General features: G+C 45.9%; 2 protein-coding genes across 3 annotated transcripts in view; one reads left to right on the forward strand and one right to left on the reverse strand.

The window, feature by feature from the left end:
* Window positions 1-13150, forward strand: part of LOC131891012 (F-actin-monooxygenase MICAL3-like) — a 19471-nt gene extending 6321 nt beyond the window's left edge. Inside the window, exons 3-9 of one of the 2 annotated variants that reach the window (XM_059240488.1) lie at window positions 64-312; window positions 4109-4271; window positions 4766-4962; window positions 5063-6566; window positions 7590-7812; window positions 7893-8252; window positions 9210-13150. In XM_059240488.1, coding sequence (XP_059096471.1) covers window positions 64-312; window positions 4109-4271; window positions 4766-4962; window positions 5063-6566; window positions 7590-7812; window positions 7893-8252; window positions 9210-12882 — 6369 coding nt within the window. In that variant the 3' untranslated portion in view covers window positions 12883-13150. The remainder of the gene's footprint in view (window positions 1-63; window positions 313-4108; window positions 4272-4765; window positions 4963-5062; window positions 6567-7589; window positions 7813-7892; window positions 8253-9209) is intronic. The other variant, XM_059240489.1, reaches the window with a different exon arrangement.
* Window positions 13151-15254: 2104 nt separating this feature from the next.
* Window positions 15255-18282, reverse strand: LOC131891013 (uncharacterized). The gene is made up of 2 exons (XM_059240490.1): window positions 17731-18282; window positions 15255-16098 (listed from the first exon to the last, which is right to left on the reverse strand). The coding sequence occupies exons 1-2, from the start codon at window positions 18068-18070 to the stop codon at window positions 15497-15499; spliced, it is 942 nt and encodes a 313-aa protein (XP_059096473.1). The 5' UTR covers window positions 18071-18282; the 3' UTR covers window positions 15255-15496.
* Window positions 18283-19823: the final 1541 nt, after the last annotated feature.

Consider the following 19823-nt stretch of genomic DNA (forward strand, 5'->3'; position numbering starts at 1 on the left):
ACCCCACCCACGTTTCCACGGTGCAAAATCAAGTTAATTTATTGGTCTACAATTCACTTTCAGGATGAGACGCATTACTTCGTGATGACGGCCAAGAAGCACAGTCTCCTCGAAAAGGGAGTCCTCATCACCAACGAGGCCGACACGGCCAAGCTGTTGGCTTCCGACAATATCAATCAGGATGCTTTATTCGAATACGCCCGTGAGGCCGCGGACTTTGCCACCAACTATCATTTGCCTCATTTGGACTTTGCCGTGAATCATTATGGCAAGCCTGACGTGGCTATGTTCGATTTCACCTCCATGTTCCAGGTGAGTTTGGCTTCTAATCCATGGATTAGGGATTTACACGAGGCTCGTTTTCCCCCTGTCTACTAGATAGTAAGGCAAAAACGGAAAGAGGGGGATTTTGATTCGATTGTATTGTAACACCTTTACGAATGATTCATCCAAAAGATGGGACCAGAGAAGAAGGTATAAAAATATGCTAGCTCGAGTTTTTGTACCATGGATGTTACTTAGCCTCCTTGCACAGTCCACGATACATTGTTTTATCCAAGTCGAGCTCGCCATGCCTGTAACCACACACCAAGTCGATATCGAGATCTAGCGGGACGTGTTTTTTAGAGAAAAAAAGGTAACGTCCGTTTTATAACTTGATTTTCGCTCCCCTCCCTAGCCTCTGGCCAACGGAATTTTAGTGCCGAAATTGGCCTCGGATCTAAATATTTCAATGGCAAAAGAATTTCGGCCCTGGGTTGGCGTTGGCTGCATGTGGGTAGTATACCGGAAAAGAGGGTTTTCACGATGAATGGCTGATTATTTTGACAAGATCAGCCCTCGTCAAGCATTGAAATGGAAACTCTCCCGCCTTGTACGTAGTTCGTTCACGACAACAGGCCCCGAGCTGAGATGATTGTCGTTGTTATTCTCACAATAAAACAAGGAAAGGATTTTTCGGACAGGCGAAGAGAAAACGACGTAAATTTCTTTTTCCGAGACATTTTTGATTCAAGCCAAGATGAACATGGGAGTGTGTCGCATATTTTTCTTCGAAATAGAAATGCCAAAATGAGCATCGGCTAGAAGGAGCAGGAGGAGAAGGAGGAGGTTCTCTTACTGGCCAGACGAGACACACAGAGAGGGGCATTCATTGTATGTTTTATAAACATTTGTCGAGCCGTCGAGAAATTGAGAGCGAACGAACGAACGAACGAACGAAGGGCGTTGGTCTGGTTCCGTGAACTTTAAAAAGCCTCATGGACGCCAATTGAACTCACGACTGAACCCACCCACTGTGACTGTTATAATGTCTCCATCGACCCTTTTTTTTGACGGAAGGGGGGGGGGGAAGCCAGGACGGACATTTTATTTATGATATTGATGCATGCTGGGTGCTCTCATACTCGATCGCAGGGGATATCATTACAGCAAGTCCGACCGACGGCTTGGTCACATTTCAAATCAGAATGTCTGTCTCAAAGTGCAACTCAAGTTACTGATTCGTGCTTATGAGGTTCTTATTGAAAGTGCGGAATCATTTTTGTTCAAAACACCAAACCTCGAGAAACTTGACAATTCCTTGGATATTTTCTTCAAAATCCCTCTATTCTCTGAGGAAAATTCATTCAAGAATACGAGAAAAAAGAGAGCAAATGCACGCAAGATGTTCGTCCTACATGTACAATCGATTTTCGGCGCAATTCCTCCGTTGTAAAACGAACAACGAACAGAGCGATTAGGAGCCACCACTTTGTCCCAAAAGAATCTTACGGTGTTGTTGCTCACTCGCCTCTTGTTTCCTTTTGTTTGATCAAAGCGATTGTCTGATTTCAAAGGTATGATGTGAATGGATCCCAGAAAATTGCGAGTCGATGAAATCATCGCATATTCCCTTGAGTCATCAAGTCACAATCCTTTCCCCGGAATGCCAAAAAGCGACGTTGAGTCATTATTGCCATTCTGATAGCAGTTGTGTACGTACAATAATCCATCAAGCTTGTTTGCGATTTGTATTCCGATTCAATTGAAAGAGTGGCTTCGATTGCTGATTGGCAGTGGTGGAGTTCTACGTTCTTAACATGCTCGAGTACGATGATTAAAATGCTCAAATCACCTTGACATGACATACGAGTACTACATATGTTTTGTCTTGCCTGACGAAAGTTTGGTCCGGTCTCGGAAGCTCAAGGAGAAATGTCCCATTTGCGGATTTTAGCTTTTGATATTTTGTTAGCTATTATTCAAAGACATATTTGTCATGATAAGGGCACAGCATTTGTCCAGTATTTACGTATTGTAATTCAATCCAATTTTAGTAAGTAAAAACCTCCCTTTTTATGCTGTATTTCAGAATCGGGGTTTTTTGGTTCTTTTTGGTTCACTAGTAGAGCACCATATCGACAACTTTCTTGACGCATTAAGGGCTTGATCACATATGAAGATTCTTAGTACTTCTACCCTGGCTGATTTTAATTCTTGATGATTGGGTTCTTGATCATCTGTAGTCAGATATATTCATGTATTTAGTGTCCGCTGACTCAAAATGATTCTGACATGTGGCTATTGAACAAGGTCGTACGTACACTGTCCCAACCTTGGCACGTAATGCCTCATGTGGCTAATGTTATTTTGTTTCGTTTTTGTGGAGGGAGGGACGAACGAACGAGCGAACGAACGAACGAACGAACGAAGAGATGGACGGACGGACAAATTGGTGAAGCCAAGGCTTTAAAGTGATGAATATTTCGTGTTATGACCTCCCCCTCCGCATCACGGACCATTTAGTTCGTCAAAGACGTGGGCCAAATTCCTTGTTTTGAAATCAATCAAAACGAGTAGTGTTCATGTGTAGCACTCCCTCATAAGTAACGTGATTATACGAAAGTCGATCCTTGTGGCAAGACAAGCATCATCATCCTTGCCTTCTGAATTGGCCTTATAAAATAGTTTTGCTCACATCGTGTTTGGTAATGCACGCCAGATCCTTCACAAGTTAGATGGCGCTACAGGCATTAACTGATGCTGAAGAACTGGAACCTCTTGGTTAATGAGAATATTTTGTCCATACTGAAAGTCGATATTTTAGCGCTTTGATCCATATTATAACTCTTTTTTTTGTCTAAGCGGGGAAACTGTAAATTCTTTGGTTTATTGATTCGATCCACTCAAGCATCACTGAGATGATAAAGATTTATTAAATCCCAGTCAGGCTTCAGTGAACTCAAAACCAAGTTTAATGGGCTGCAAAGGTCAATGTATCTAGTTGCAAACAAATTCACAATTATTCAAGGTTCATCCTTGCCTATGGTTACCCTTGTTTTTAAGAATTTGATTTAGCTCTTGATGAAAACGGAGTCAACTTTTTCATTTCAGCTTGAAAGGCTTGCTTCATTTTCATGAACTTTAGTTGACTTTCTAGGTTGAAAAGCAGCTCTCACTCAGGCCACATAATTTTGATAATTTGATGAAGTCAACATTTTTAAATTGATTCAAAGGAAAGGAATGGCAAACAAGCAAAAGCACTAATGGTCTCGGATTTCAATTGCAAAGAAAGGCAAAACAAGTCTTGGAAATAAGAAAACTTGGCCTAACTCGTTTTGCCTGTTTCAGCCTTTCCACGTCAAAACTTTGAGCAGTCCTAGGATGTTTCCAAATGTTTGAGCTGATTGAACCAAACAAATGAACGTTCATTCGCTCTTGATCGCTTTGATACGCTGTTTGCGCCCAATCATGAGAGAGCCCTCCACTCACTAACCTCGATCACATATTACCACTTGCGAATTCTCAAGGCCAAACCAGTAATGTAGGCTGACCTTGGGCCTTCCCTTTTGCTGTGAAAGCCCTGACGCGTAATAAAGACTAACCATAGCAGAAGTTCCAATATGGCATTTTGCCACCCGAACGACAAAACTCCCAGTGTCAATTGGATTCATCAAGATGACAAAGAGAAGTATCCTTTATCTCTATGTACGCACCACATCCCAGACTAACTATAAGATCTAGCACTTCGGAGAGTCGGTCCCTGCTGGAGCACGCGACCTTTGAATTGAAGCCAATGTTTGCCCATACGTGTGACTAATCTCCGTCTGGTTGATTTCATTTGCAGGCCGATAACTCTTGCCGTGTGACGGAGCGACACGGACATCGTCTCCTGACGTGCCTAGTAGGAGATAGCCTTCTCGAGCCTTTCTGGCCTTTGGGAACCGGCTGTGCCAGAGGCTTTTTTGGAGGGCTCGACGCTTGTTGGCTCATGAAATGCCTTTCCTCGGGTAAGTTTGCTCGATTCCTGTCCCTCAAATGCAACCCTAATGGGAAAGAATATTCGAGAGCTGTGTTCGCACTCCCAATCCTCTTGGACCTTGGATGGATGGATGCACTCTTGTTGGTTGACCTTGCAACAAAAATGTGAAAGAGACGCGAACCATGTGGCTATAAAGTCCTTGTTCTGAGTCGTTTTATTTTTTTCAAAGAGGAATATGGGTTGACCAATCTTGATGAAAGAGACGAAAGGTTGCACCAGAAAAAAAAATAGTTTTAAAAGCTTTGTTTTGCAATGGCAAATGGTCAAATATAAAGTATTCGAGCTATCTATTACTTTCAAGTGTGAAGTAGTCTTGCCAAACCCATGAGCAAAAAGGATTTGCTTGAAATGAATACTTTCAATTGACCGTGAAATGAAAAAACAAGGCACTAATAAACGACTCAAATACCTGGATTGCCGAGTCTTAATGAATGGTTGTGACCTGAATTCTAAATACCATAGGTAAACAAGGATTGTTGGAGGCCGTAGCTGAGCGGGAGTCCATTTACCGGATACTAGCCCAAACCACCCCCGAGAACACGTGCAAGGATTTCTCGTCCTATACCGTGGACCCGACCACTCGATACCCCAACCTCAATCGGAAGTTGGTGCTGCCCATGCAAGTGGTCGGTCTCGTTGATACCGACCAACCTGCTCTGGTAAGACATCCCCCTCCCCCACCCCCCCACTCCTGGGGACCTGGACTCAACGTTTAGTCCATGCCTCTATCCCAATTGGTTTTCCACTCCTTCATTCTAGCTTGAGGAAGAACTAGAACAATTGAAACGATCCCCATCGGGTAAACTTCTGGCCGAGGAACAGGGCGGATCTTCCTCTGGCCGGAAGAAGCGCCGGAAAGAGAGCACGGCCAGTCCAGACACGCTCTTGGCCTGGTTCCAGAAGCAATTGGAGTCCTACGACTGCATCGCCATCCACGATATGACCTTCAGCTTTCAGAATGGCCTGGCTCTTTGTGCAATCATACACCGCTACCGACCCGAGTTGATCGAGTTTCAGGCTCTTGATCCGTCTCTGTGGGCGGAAAATTGCCAATTCGCTTTCGATGTGCTCGACAACGACCTCGGGATCCCGCCCATCATGACGGGGAAAGAGCTGGCGGGCTCCAAGAACCCGGATAAGCTCACCATGATCTCGTACTTGTCGCAAGTGTACGAGGTGTTCAAAAGGGACATCCCCGTGGTCAAGAGTTCGAAGTTGGACGCCTCGGATGACGATTTACTGGATTCCCAGTACCGCTATAATCACCACCAAAAAGCTCCCAAGTCCGGCCGACCTTGGGATAAGAACAAGATCTCGATCGGCGAGCTCGTGGCCAATGATGCGGAGGCGAATTTGAACTTGCGGAAGAAGAAGCGCCGTTCTCGGGAGGAAGACCCGCAATCTTTGCAATCCTTCCCGGAAGAGTCTTCTCCGAATAAGGAAAACATCCAAGAGACCCAGAGAATGAACCGCTCGGCCGATAAGAAGCGGGTGTTAAAGCTCAAGGAGAAGGCCGAGGCTGGCCATGAAGTCAAACAGCGAACCCGAGATCAACAGCAACGAAAGTCCATCAAGGAAGAGGAGCGCTACAAGATCATCGAGGAGCAATTTGAGGGGGGATCCGCTCGTCATCGTCGAGCGCGAAACGACAATGTGAGCAAGTATCGGGAGAACAAGAAACCCAAGGACCTGAAGCGATCCATTGGACGATTGGACAAGGACGACTGGCACATCAAGAACATCGAGGAAAAGATGGAGAAGGAGAGGAAGCAGAAGACCATCGACAAAGGCTCCAAGGACAAAGTTCCCCGTTGGTCCAAGGAAGCCTTCATGGACAAAAGGAACATCATCAAGGGTAAATTGGAGGCCTCGCCCGATCTGTCCGAAGAGGTCAACGCCAAATATGCCGAGGTCGATTCCTCCTTGGCCAACATACAGAGGAGACTGGCCGAGGGCAATAACCTCGAAATCGGGGAACGCGGCTCGAATCGAGTCTCCGCTATCTGTGGCGAGTTATTACACGACGATTCCGGTGACAAGGAGTTCCAACCCGAGCATCATGTGGAAAAGAAGGAATATGTCCTGCCCAACCCCAAAGGCGGCGGTTCGGAAACGTGCCATTTCTGCGGGAAGCGGGTTTACGTCGTGGAACGCATGAGCACCGAGGGCAAGTTCTTCCATCGGTCCTGCTTCAAATGTGATTACTGCAACGTCCTTTTGCGTCTGGGATCCTACGTTTATCAACGCGAAGGTCTTTTCGAAGGTAAGCAAGGCTAGCAGGGCTAACAGGGCTAGCAGGAAGGAAAAAGCTCGTTCTTATTGATTTTGGGCCGTGTTTGATTTGCCCGATCCGGTTTCAACGAGATGAGAAGTGACAAACACGTAGTAAGTTGGACCTCTAAATGGCATTGGTGAATCGCCTTCAACTGGTGAAAGACGACAACGACGTTATTGGCTCACTCGGCGCTTTTGGACCTTGATTCGAGTTCACTGGCTATTACGTCGAATAATTCGAAGGCAGAGGAGACTGTGTTGTGTGTGTGTGTATGTGTGTCTTTTCTGCCACGACTTTTTATTTTTTTTTCCCCTTCACTGCAATGACGAGGTGCATGCAGAAAAAGGCCAAAAAGAGGCGGCCACTCTTGTGCACACAGATGTCTGACTGAAACGAGTTCGAGTCGAGCAAAATTGCTGCCCATTGAAGCATCAGTTTGCAGATCTCCGTTTGCGACAACAGTGGGCCACTTATCTAAATTAGTGAGTTGTCGTTGATGTTGCGGTGGTGGTGGTGGTGGTACATTATTTTTTGAGAGCTTACTAAATCCTTGGCCATGTATGGAAGGTCGGAAACATGGAGTTGGCTCATTAGATGGCTTTTAAGAGGGGACTTGTGTACACAATTCATGTGCAACGAACCCTCATTTGTTGTCCCCGAGCCCGAGAGGAGCAGTGGGAACCAGTCTCGATGATGATGATGATGAAGTATGTAGAAGAGGGTCCTTGGAGTAACACACTTTGTTGGGTGTGGGTGTGAATAATGTTGGTAGATCCAGGTCATTTGCATCCTCATCGTCCTGATCCTCCTCCTCACACCATCATGAACTGAACGAACGTGATGCCTGAACTCGATTCCTCCAATGGAGCTGCTTCGTAAGTTGTGTTTTTATACGGGTGAACCGTTACCCACACGCTGTATGAACCGAGTGGAAAAAGCTTTCAGTGGCACAAAAGCTCGCAAATATTTACCCATCCATTGAGGCTATATCCGATTTGACTTTTCTTATAGGGAAATTCTTTTGCTTGCCTCATTCGACGGAGAAGAACTTGGAGAAGTTCCGTTACAAAAAGAAGACGGATGAGCTCAAGGACCTGGAAAATCGTCAGAAAGAACTCCAGCGAAATCACCAAACCACTCATGACTGGGACAAGAGCTCCTACCTCCGATCCCTACCAGCCACTCACCGAGATCGCCTCTTGAATCATGATCGCCGTGGTTCAACCCCGGAAAGGTGAGCTCAGACTATGTATTGGCTTGTTGCCTGGATCAGATTTGGAGATTCCCCTTTTTTGCGCATTTTCAATTGCTTAGGGTCGAGTTTGAGGCCTCGGTGGACCATATCTCGGAGGAGGAAGTGCCAAGTATCATGGATGAAGATGAATGGACCGATCGGAACTGTCTGCAGCATGAATCGTCCAAGATCAAGGACGGCGAGCCCGACGATCCCGTGGATACATCCGAGGACTCGTTCTCCGACCTGAACTCCGACACTTCCGACGAGGAGGATGACATTATGGGAAAAGGAAACCGATCAACCAAGGTCAAGAAGAGTGGGGGTCCCGAGGATCGACCTTTGACGGCGGATGAAACGCGATTGCTCCAGAAGGAATGGATCAAGAAATGTGATCTCTTGGAGAGTGGAACCAAAAACAAGAAACCCGAGGTCGACAGGTATGTGTCATGAGTCATGACTGACTCCTGATTGACTTGGGTCTCGTAGTAAAGTAATTGGCTGAAGGGGAAGACTCTTCGAACACAACGAACGCTCTTGCGATCTTGAGTAGGGGTTGCTTTCTGCGGTGGTGTGCCACTACTCTAGGCATGCATGATGTACATGTATGCGTGATGAATGCTGCAACCTAGTCATTAACGTGATTGATTACTCTGGTATGATGAAATCATCCAAGGAGATACTGTGTTGTCCTGATTGGATGGCTCAAAGAGAGAGTGAGCAAGTCTAGGTTAATCTTGGAAACATTTTTGGGGTTAGGCGTGCCCGAATTTGGCGACGATAACAACAAAAACATCGACTTCGGGAACTTTCGAGACATCAACCCATCCGTCACACATTCCTAATCAGACAACGAAACATTTGCGCACACGTACACACACAAACATACAAACATTCATTCCCCCACACACTCACTCATACGTATACATGAAAAATAGACCAAACACGCATGCACTGCGCTCTTCTTCTGCCCCTCGGCAACCTTTCCAAGCCATTCCTGATGAAAGTAAGTCCAGACATGTAATGCTTACCAAAGCTTTTTGCGTCTGTAATTGATTGTGATGGGCGAAGTGGCTTTGTTCGGGAAACGTTGGGTAGTATTAGTGGGCTTGTGTCCTGGACTCCTGGTATACTGATATACAGTGTAACAATTAAAATCCTCTCGTGTCGTCTGGTTGAAAACCACTGCAAAGCTTGGTGTTTGTCTGCTAGTTAGTGGCTTGGCGTAATGAATTGACACCTAAAACCTAAAATGTTTCCAAAACGCCTTTGTCTATTTGTTGTGAGTGCTGATAACCACTGTCGTTAAAAAAAAAGCACCATTGTTTCTCTATCTAGCCTTTAAATGACCTCATTCCCGGATGAGTTCACCCACCATTAACATTATTGATGTACAGCAATCAATCTTCTAGGGCATCGCGGACCTCGTCGGAATCCGAGGACTCGAGTGATGTTTCCTCCTCCGATTTGGACGAGGATGACAGCGATTACGACGGAGAATATGAGTCCACCTCGGAAGACGAATCCGGACCGGAAGAAAACGAGAGTTCTGACGGAAGTAAGGCGCTCAAGCTCCCTCCCAAACCGCCAAAACGACGAGAATCTCGCCAACGAATGCGCCGCCATGGTGGAGCCGTGGTTGAAGAATCCGATACTAGCACTGAAGTGGGTTCCGAGGACTTGAGCTCGGACGACGACGACGATGACGACGAGGAGACAGATTCCGAAGACTTCGACCTTTCCAGTGGAACGGCCACTGAATGTGAATTCACCGATTCCGAAGGCAAACCCAATCCGTTCCATAAGCAATTGGAGCCCCCCAAAATCGTGATTCAACCCGGGTCCCCCTTGCTGAAGCATTTGGACGGTCGGGTTCGGCCTTTGCTAGACAAGGGCAAAGAAACCGGTCCCAAGGCTTATGATCCGGCCAGTATGAGCATTGCCGCCCACTACCAATACAAGACGCCCAATTTGTCGGATCGCTTCCGATCCGACCAACAAAAAAGCACCATCACCCAAGACTATTCCACCCGCAGAGCTTTGAATCTGAAGAAGAATTGGGTCTCCGAGGCTCAAACCAGCGTAGCGACCAAAAAGAAGGTGGACTCGGCCGAAATTGATAATCGGCTGAAATCGCTCATGGACCGTCTCTCTAGTCAACAGAAGCTTCTCAAACCGGCTGAGAAACCATCCACGGAGATGCAGCACTTCCTCACCTCCACCTCCAACCAAGTACCAAAGAGCATGCTCAGCACAATCAAGAGTCCAACGGCCATTTCCCACAACGCTCCCAATCCCGGGAATAGTCGACCATCCGCTGCCTATGCCTCGCATTATCGCTCTGAGGTGGAACCCGTCCCCGTGCCCGTTAAGGACTTCAAAGAGGTGGAACAGATCATCGTCCCGGAACTCAAAGCACCCGTGGCAGCTCTCAAAACCGGGAATGGCTCCACCTCATCATCCAATGAGTCGTCCGGGTCTGGATCCTCCCATGAATCGGCTCCCGAACCTCTTATGGACCTTCCCAATCACCTCACGAGGAATGAAGAGATCCAAAGTGTGTCGGTGGACTTGGGACCCGAGGATACCGTGGATCATCTCCAAGTGCAATTAGCCAACAACGACTCCGGATCCTCTCGCGACGAATTCGTGTCCTGCAATGAGGAGGACAAGGACGGGGTTGAGGCCGCACACACAAATCTGGCCGTGATTGATCAATGCGAATCAGTGATCGAAGCCGTCAATCTGAACGTAAGTCTGAAAAGCGAGTTCCAGACGGCGGAAAACATTGACGATCCCGACTCGTCGGATCCAAAGCCCGAGGAGATCACGAGTCCTGATCTGGCCCACATGAAGGCTGTAGCCACTTCCAGTCCCATGGATCACGACGACATTGACTTCATCGACGACGGGGACGTCCTCACGGAGCCCCTGACCTTCAAGACCGAAAAGCCTCCAAAGCTGAGCTTATCCATTCAAACGGAAGAAATCAACATTGACGAGCAGAGTTGTTCGCCTCCGATCATATCCAAATTTGCTAAAGAAGAGTCGGCCAGTCCGGTGAAGAAGGTCTTCTCTCCGATTGCCATTCTCTCCGAGGACGATAACACAGGCATTTACAAGGAGTCCAACCCACAACAGAGGATGGCCAAATACAACTCGGTCATGCAGAAGGAGAACAGTGTGATACATGACATGATCCGGAGCCGAGTCCCGGGTCGATCCGTCTCGGCAGCTCGACGGAAGCGAGTGGCCATTCCGACCTCCTCCATTCCTCCGCCGCCAGCTCATGGACCATCTTCGGGCAGTGAACGAGACGAAAAGAAGCCCGAAAAGAAGTTGGCCGTCAAGCCCGTACTTGTCGCGCCCAAGAGTCCAGCCAAAGGAGAGGAACCCAAAGTTGTGATGGCTTCCAAGCCTGAGCCCACACTTCAAGGCCAGACCCCGAAAGAGAAGGAAGCTAAAGTGATATTAACCAATCCCATGGTGGTGCGATCCCCTCCTGCTTACGCCAAAGTCAGCGAGGATAAGCTCTTGAAGTCGTCGCCCGCCAAGGCCAAGGAGGAAGTAATCGTGAAACTACCGGACACTCCGATGACCAATCCGGAAAAATTCGGTATCCCATCCTATCGACCCGAAGCTCGACCCGAAGCTCGACCCTCGAGAACCAGTACCAAATTCGATTCGCCCGTGAAACGAGGTGCGCTCATGATCAGCCCCAACAAACCGAATGGGCACCCTCAACCCGAATTGGCCAGCCCCACGCTGTCCTCTACCTCCAATGACATGGAGTACATGGACGGTATCGTGTCCACGGATGAATCGCCTTCCAAGAGTGGAAGCAGTAGTGGTGGAGGAGGAAGCAATAGTGGGAACAACAAGAAGAACTTCATGAAGACCATATCCGGGATCTTTAGTCGGTCCGCTTCCCTCAGCTCCATGTCTCGAACTGGACGAGGCGGATCCAACAATCATATTTCACCCCGAGTGCCTCCCAACAACACATCCAACTCAAGCACTGCCATTAACAATAACACGAAAAACGAGCTCAAAGCTCAACCCCATCAGAACTTCAAGTTTCCCAAATTAGCGTTCCGCTCGAGCTCCACCAGCCGAGCTCTCAATCACGCCGGTCGAACAGCCCGGCTCGTGTCGCCTATGGAATCACCGGGAGAAGCTCCACGTGCCGATATCTCTGAATTGGGCAGCTTGGCCAGCCTCTCCATATCCACATCCACGCCGAAACGTGAACCCGGAGCCTTGTTTCGAGCTACATCCTGGACTATGCAGACCTCGCACCCGTCCACCCCGCCTATTCCTCTGTCTCGTAAGATCACCTTGGGCGTCTCCAATGCCGCTCAAATGCATCCCAACGGTTCGGATGCGGATAGCCTGAGTGAAAACGAAGAAAACGAGTCCCCGGAGAACAGCCTTGGCCCTTGCAATCGCTTGCCGGAAACGTTCCAGGGCGGTGGTTCCCATCAGCTTCCGCCTGAAATCCTTGAGAAGATCATGAAGCGGGGCGGGAAATCTGCCACGCGCATAGCTCGAGTGGCCCAATTGAAGAGGGTGCGCAAGGCACAAGAGATCCAGCGCCAGCTTGAAGAACTGGATGTCCAACACAAAGATCTGGAGGAGCGTGGCATCCGGGCCGAACAGACCCTTCGAGGCGAAAGCTTGGATCATCCCTTGGCCGACCATCAGAATGAGAGCGATCTCATGCAAATCTGGTTCCAACTGTTGGCCGAGAAGAACCGATTGGTCCGTGAGGAACAGGAGCTGTTGATCCAAGCCAAACTCTTGGAACTCGACGACCGATCTTCGTGCTTGGAAGTGGAGCTCAGGGAGCACATCATGTTGGACTCTAGGAGCCCTGAGAGCGTTCTGCGGGAAGGCGAGATCTTGAAAGAGCTCCTCGAGAACTCTGAGAGACGCGAACAGCTGATCGCTTTGCTGGAGAAGGACAAGCAGCGCTACCAGAAGGAGGATAAGGACATCGAGGCCCAGATGTTGGCCAAGGGGCTGAGGATCAACAATCCAGCTGTCAGAAAACAATTAGGGTATTCATAAGCGATTGCAATTCTCCTCCGTTCAAGTACGTCGTGTTCCAGTTGAATCGTTGACTACCAGCACACATACACACACAACAAGCATTTTCATTTCGATGGAACCCTATTCGATCATTTTGGGAGAGAAGATCAGCAGCCTCTCCGTTCTGCTTCCTTCAATTGTCCATCATTGTTTGCCAATACTCAGATAATTAGGGTACGCCCTTCCAATTGTTTTAGTCCACTACTCGCTATGAATTGATGACATAAATATATTTCATGAAATTGGGCGTCATTTGGGCCAATCTCTATGATCAAAGATTAAAGTCGTTTCTCTTGAAGAAACGTTTAAGAAAGTCTCAAAAAGCTCAAAGAGACATCTGAGTTCTCTATTTATAGTTTTTAGGGCTGTTTTCTTGGGGTGAATGAGTTAACAAAAACTCTTTCGACAATGGTAACGCTTGCCTCGAAATGATTTGATGTAATCTAGTTCTGACTTCTTAGGAATTTGCTCGATTTTGGGGTTGCACATTTGCCAATCCAGCTTCACAAATCGATCGGAATTTCCTTCAAGTAAGGAAATTTCTCTATTTAGCTCAAACGGCAGGAAATGGCATTCAAGGTATGCAGTATTATCAGACTCGCATGGAATTATAATCGTACATTTTACGTGTATTACTGGCATGGGCCCTGTTTTACTTCTTCGAGCTAGGATGTGATATTTTGGGGCGAATTTTCTTCCAATGGGGACGTCTAGGCAAGCTTTGGCAGGTTCCTTTGTTTGCTGGTACCAGAGTCAGGGATGCAAGTTTGGAGCTTCAAACATGTTTTTGAGAAGATGACCCTTCTTTCACATTGGGCTACATGAGGAAAGGTCAGCTTCGTTAAAACCAGTTCGAAACGCCAATCTTGCATCATTGGCATTGACAGGCAAGTTTGTTTGCGGCATAGTACCAGCGCTTGCCTAAATGTCCGAATTATGCAAACAGACCGATTAGTGTACGGCCCAATATCACTCAACTACATGGAGAGGTTGAGTTGGATTTTCCTACTTCTTGCATGCATAAACTGCGATGGAGGAAGCCGGTTCTTGGGTCAGGAGACTTTGTACGATATCCAACGAGCGCCCTCGGGCGAGTTCCAACTCGCCCAATTACTACTTATAGTATTTAGTGCGACATCCACATGAAAATGAAATTGGAATTAATTAATCGGTATCACTATGCCAACTCTGTACAAGTCGATTGTTCAGCCACATCTTGAATAAGCTTCACCCTTTTGGGGTCCAATGAGTTCAGCTGATTTGCAAAAGGTCGAACAAGTCCAAAGATGTTTCACTAGGAACATCATTGGAATGAGAGAGCTTTCGTAATGGGAGAGACTAAACAAGTCGGGATTGTACAGTATTCAGACAAGGTACGAAAGATGTCTGATATTGTACGTTTTCAAAAGCATTCTTGAGCTTTGTCCCAACCCAGGATTTAGGGTCAATGGTAGTGACCGTAGAGGCTTCATGTGCGTTTTGTGAGCACCTTCAAATCCTCGAGAATCCAGGCTACTTAAAAAAATGAAGTTCAATTTGCTGCCTTCAAATAATCGTAAGGCGTATGTAGGCGTTGATCCAGTAGCAGGATTTAAGTCAGACTTGGACAAGTTTTTGACGAAAATTCCCAATCAAACTTATATTCAAGGGTTAACCAGATCAGCCAACCCAAATTCGTTGGTTGATCAAATAATATATATACGTAAATAAAAGTTGAGTAATATGAATAAATTTCTCGTCTTGAACTGCTGGGATTCCAATCTCAGCAGCGGTAAGGAAGTCCGCAAACAAAAAAAAAATCATTGATTGTCTACTCGACCAATACGTGAGGCCCTTTTGCACGCACTTTCATTTCTACTGTTATTTTTAATATTGCTTTTATTGAGAATTTATCTTTAACCTATTTCGGACTTTCTAGTACATTTCCAACCTTGATTTAGAATGCGGAGGATCTGGGCAAAACAAATCTAATGTGTTCATTCCTCTTTAGGAGATGGGTATTGAGTAGAGATCGGACTTGAAAGTGATTTGCACGTTGAGCAGGAGTCAAAGAGGGTTACAAAGGATTGATTGGTTTTCCTCAGTGTGGATGGTCAGAACTATCGAAAGAAGAAAACCGGTTACGAAAAATCCCATCGCATTGCTGCTCTACATGCAAATCGATTTCATGCCCAATCTCTAATAATGGTTCATTTTTCTAAGTTTCTCGCTTGCCGAAAAACATTTCCGTCATATATTGATAAAAATAAGAATTCGCCCTTTTCCCGGCTTCATGGAATCACAACTTGAATCAAATTTTCCCGGATTTGTAGACCGATGTTGAATGAGTACTAGTAATCCGAAACGTCACAAATGAAAAGCCCATTTCTTATTCAATTTACACTGTAATTATGATGGCCATGACTTGGCGTGAGCAGATTCGCTCTGAAACGTGTTCAATGTTTTGAAGTCAAATCTTGAGTTCCACGCCAAGCAATGAATTGATGGCAATTTCATGGTAAAATTGCTCAAAATACGGATTTGTTTCTAGGAATTGCTTCTCGTCACGCTTGTTGGTTGGGTAGCTGGGCCTGGGGCGCCCACGGCGCTCTACTTAATCTGCGAAGGCGCTGCCTCCCGACGAAGTTCCCGAATGGCTGCTCGGCGCATAATCCGAGTTACAGCTGCTCAAATGATCCGTTTCCGCTTGGTTCTTCAGGGTCCGAGAAGGGACCCGCTTCTTGGGAGAGGCAACCATGCTTTTCTTGCCGGTCGTGTCCTCCGTGATGTAAATATTGGCCTTTCGGAGCAAGTTGGCGTGTCGCAGGATGTTCTCTTTGTCCTTGCTGCTCCGGAATCCCACCACAATAGGTTTGATTTCCTCGGGATTGGCATTGGGCATCTCGATCCGATAGACTTGCGTGATCGGGATGTCTCGAGAAATGCGGAGATGCTCGCGAAACACCTGCTTGACGCGGGTTTCCATGACGTCCCGACAGAACTCGGGTTCGCCCTCCATTTGGATCTCGAGAGGCTCGGGTGGGATGCCGTGGAATACGAGGTTGTTCTTGGCCGAAGCGGGGGGAACGTTGGAAGTTGCCAGAACTTGCAAGGCTTGATTGTAGGCGGGTCTCATGTCTTGAATCACGTCTTTGAGCTCAAGGACGGATGTGTCGAGATTGGCGAGGATATTGGCCAAGCTTTTGACTTCGTTTTCTGAAACGAAAAATTTACGCAGTGTTACTGAGCAAAACTACAAATTCTTTGGTCTGGATTTTCGGGGCTTGTACTACAAAGGTACTCATAGAGCTGAGGAAAAGCACTTTTAAAAACCGCTTCCACCCTATCTTGGAAGAAAAAATGATTGTTCATGAAGAGAAATCTATTTCAAGTTAGGGCTGCTGGTAAAACCCAATTTTGAATCGAAAATGACTTGATTCTAGAAGAGCGAGTGGCGCTAAGGTCAGGGATATGTTCATAAAGAATGTATACACTGAGCCCCAAACGGAAAAAGAGGTACTTTTCGGCGTGCTTTCATTTTTAAAGCAATTGAAAGCCATCTTCTTTCTTCTCGCTCAATGATACTGTAAGAGGGAATGTCCTACGATCTAATTTTCTGTTTTTTTAAGAGTGGTCACATAACGCCACAGAATAGTTTGTGAAGAGCGTTGATAGTAATCACTTAGTCGATTAAGCTTCAAATGGAATCCAAATGTATTGGAAAGTACTTACTCGAATTCTTGGTTTTTGGGTAAAACGAATTAATTTTTTGTGAAAGTTTCAACAAAATGTCATCCGATAGCTGAGCTAATGTTAAGGAAGAGCTTTGTTTTCTTCTACCTTACAGCGATCTTTTTTAAAAATAAATTATCAAAGTATGACTTTTATTGATGTTCAAACGGATTTGTTTAAAACTTAATTAGAGATTTCTTACCGGAAGTACATTACGAGGTATATATACAGTGGTGCTCATTTGGAAAAATCATGCCAAGGTCCAATTTATCACGTCCTCATTTCTTACTTACTGTGCACACTTCACAAAGTTGTTATTGTACTTTCATTTTTTCATCACGGGGTAATTTCTGGCACGACAAGAAATGCACGCTCTCTAACCTCTTGGGCAAGAATTGGCCATCCAATCGCTGACAGACGTTAAGTCTGTGTGTAGTACTATGCCAAATAGCCGTCAGGGGGTTACTTTTATCACTTTTCGAGTCCAAACATACATATGACAACACCTTTGTATCTTTCTATCAATCTACGAAATTGTTGCCCATGTTCTATTACCATTGAAACATTGATCAACAAATAAGTAGAAAAAAACACACAAAAATATGTCGTGATTTGCGGTGAGTTCTTCAAGAAGGCTTCTTCAAATCCAGCAACGTGAAATAGAGAACTTCTCAATTCACTGCACTCAAGACTCTCTTTTTTACATTCATTCATTCAGAAGACATTTTTTCCCCGAGACAGATTACTAGAGGCAACCATCATAGTTGTACAAATTGCCATTTCATGGATTCGAAAACAATGGAATTAGAATAGCTCTAAAGGATTTCGAAGGATTTACTTTGTCTTCATGTATTCTAATATAGTAGTTTTTTCGCCAACCAAGCAACGGTTGTTGGCGAGAGCAATTATGAATTGTCAAAGTGTGACATGGAACGTTTTGACTCTTTCCAGTTAGTGTCGCTACATACTAGAGAGCTTGAATTTGATCCAATTGAGAGTGGGCAAAGAAATGGTCTTTGCTTTTGTACTTGACCTTGGTCGAGACCGTCGGAACACTTGCCACAAACTATATCGTATACAGTAAAGTAGCTAAAAGACCACCAAGCCTCACATTACCTAAGTGATCCAATCTTTGATCCTCGGATGGTGGTGCCTGGTTCAGAATGGAACAGTCACTTGTGGATGATGTCAAATTCTCCCGTTTGGCCTGCAAACTTTGGCTTCGCGACGATCCTCGCGATTGAGCTCGACTCGATCGCGGGAAGCTGCTCCTTGGTCCGGGGTTCAATTCGATATCGTGACACAGTTCGAGCTGTCGTGATAAATAGGGTTCCACGATGAGACCAAGATGGGTTTTCCCCCAACACATGTCGCAAATGTGGACCGACCACAACAGAACACTGATGTAGCTTTGACACACTTCCAAATGAAGACAAGGCCACGTAAACGAGAACATTTCAGAGGAACATGCTAATAAATTGCCGGCAAGTTCCAATCGTTGAAGGTGACAAAGCAGCCTTGTTCTGTTTTCCAGCGAGAATGATTGGTTGTTCTCAATTGGAATTTCGTGTCTGAAGTGATGATGAACGAGCCCTGGAACACTCTCGTTGAAGTGCTTGGAACAACTCAACTTCTGTTCCGAATTGCTTCAAACCAACGTCTTACGCAGGGTGGCCATGTTCCAATTCGAAACGATCTGGAATGTGGCAAAGGATTATTCTTGTGCTGATTTGGGCCATTGTTAGTTGCAATAAGATGTATGGGTTTAAAACAAATTGGAGATCTGAGACTGAAATATCTCAAGTGCAGCTAAAGGGTTGCTGGCATTTGACACCCTGATCCTATTTTCTACTAGTATAGCGTGAGCCGAGCTATGAAGAAGGAAGGGTTCCATGGTCCATGGAATACTTTTGACGAAGCCAATTAAAGCGCTACTCATAGAAAAGTACCAGGGATACTTGTTTCAGCTTGGCACTGGTCTTCAATAAATGCCATTACACAGCTCAGAGTACATTTTGACGCATGCGCACACACTGTGTCAATACCTTTTACTCATTTGTCTCATTACTCGATTTTCAAATCCATAACAAGTCTTTAGCATCCTATTTCAATACGTTTTTGGGTTTGTTTTGGTTTAGTACCTCCTCAGTCATTTTGAAACGTATGAATTGGATATATGTGTTAATTGGTTATCAGTATCATAATGCTTAGCCGACACCTTGAATTCAGAATTCGAACATTTGCGGGTTTAGATTTCATCTTGATATTGCAAGAAAAACACATTTATTGTGACAATTTTGATGACAAATACTCTTTAGCCCTACATTATAAGAAAGTAACTCCTCATGTTCAAATGTTCGCTTGAGCCCTTTAGACTCTACTCTCATTCAATCAGTGCCTCATTTACGACGGTTGGTGTACAAAAGAAATGTTTCAAAAAAGCTGTAGGTTTTTAACGGCCTCTTTCCTTGCAATGGCACCACTACTGGATCGCTCCGCCTCCACGACTCACGACTCACAACTCACGACCCACCAGCGACCGTTTGCGGAGCCTGGGAACCCCATAGACAATAGACAATTCCCCTGAGGCAAATGCAACGAACGACCTAGTAAACGTCGTTCAATACATTGAAGGTCGATCGTAAAAAGGCTCCGTTCCGCATTGCAACCTTTTGATCCAAACGTCTTTTTTTGTATGACGACAAAACACACCTCACAATTCACAATTGGGAACCTGGCTTCGGCCGCATTCGACTCCTCGATAGCTGGCTATTTTCCAACGGATATGAAACAGATTTTTGCTCCCAAAGTTAGATGAGTTGGAGGGCAAATCAAAACGCATTTGAGGTCCTGGCCAATGGAGTTTCTGAGCTCAAAAAGATAAGCCCTTGAGCCGCTGAAGAATCGTAAAATCAGACCTTTGATTCTGACCACAAGTTCCGTTGACTCACTAAAGAGAAAAAATACAATAGAACAAAGGCACGAAAGGCCAAGTGAGGTTAGAGACTATGAAAGGCTCCAAGGCCTTTACTTTCAAGAGTTCTTGAACGATTTCAGAATAACAACCTTCTCCGTCATGACCTTGAATTGCTGGGCCATTGGTTATGTTCCGGTATTGAAGAGTCCAGATCGAGGAATACGAATTGAAGCCATTGCCCAACACTTGAAAACTTGTGGCGATCAATACGATGTCGTGTGCCTTCAGGAGC

This window comes from Tigriopus californicus, chromosome 11, assembly GCF_007210705.1.
Source record: "Tigriopus californicus strain San Diego chromosome 11, Tcal_SD_v2.1, whole genome shotgun sequence".
Taxonomy (NCBI): Eukaryota; Metazoa; Arthropoda; class Copepoda; order Harpacticoida; family Harpacticidae; genus Tigriopus; species Tigriopus californicus.

What these genes read in the sequence shown, in the direction of transcription:
- LOC131891013 (XM_059240490.1), bottom strand. Translation starts at nt 18,070, where the DNA reads ATGTTCTCGTTTACGTGGCCTTGTCTTCATTTGGAAGTGTGTCAAAGC. An exon ending in TCAAAGATTGGATCACTTAG is followed by an intron (nt 16,099 to 17,730) that starts GTAATGTGAGGC and finishes TTTTCGTTTCAG; the next exon opens with AAAACGAAGTCAAAAGCTTG.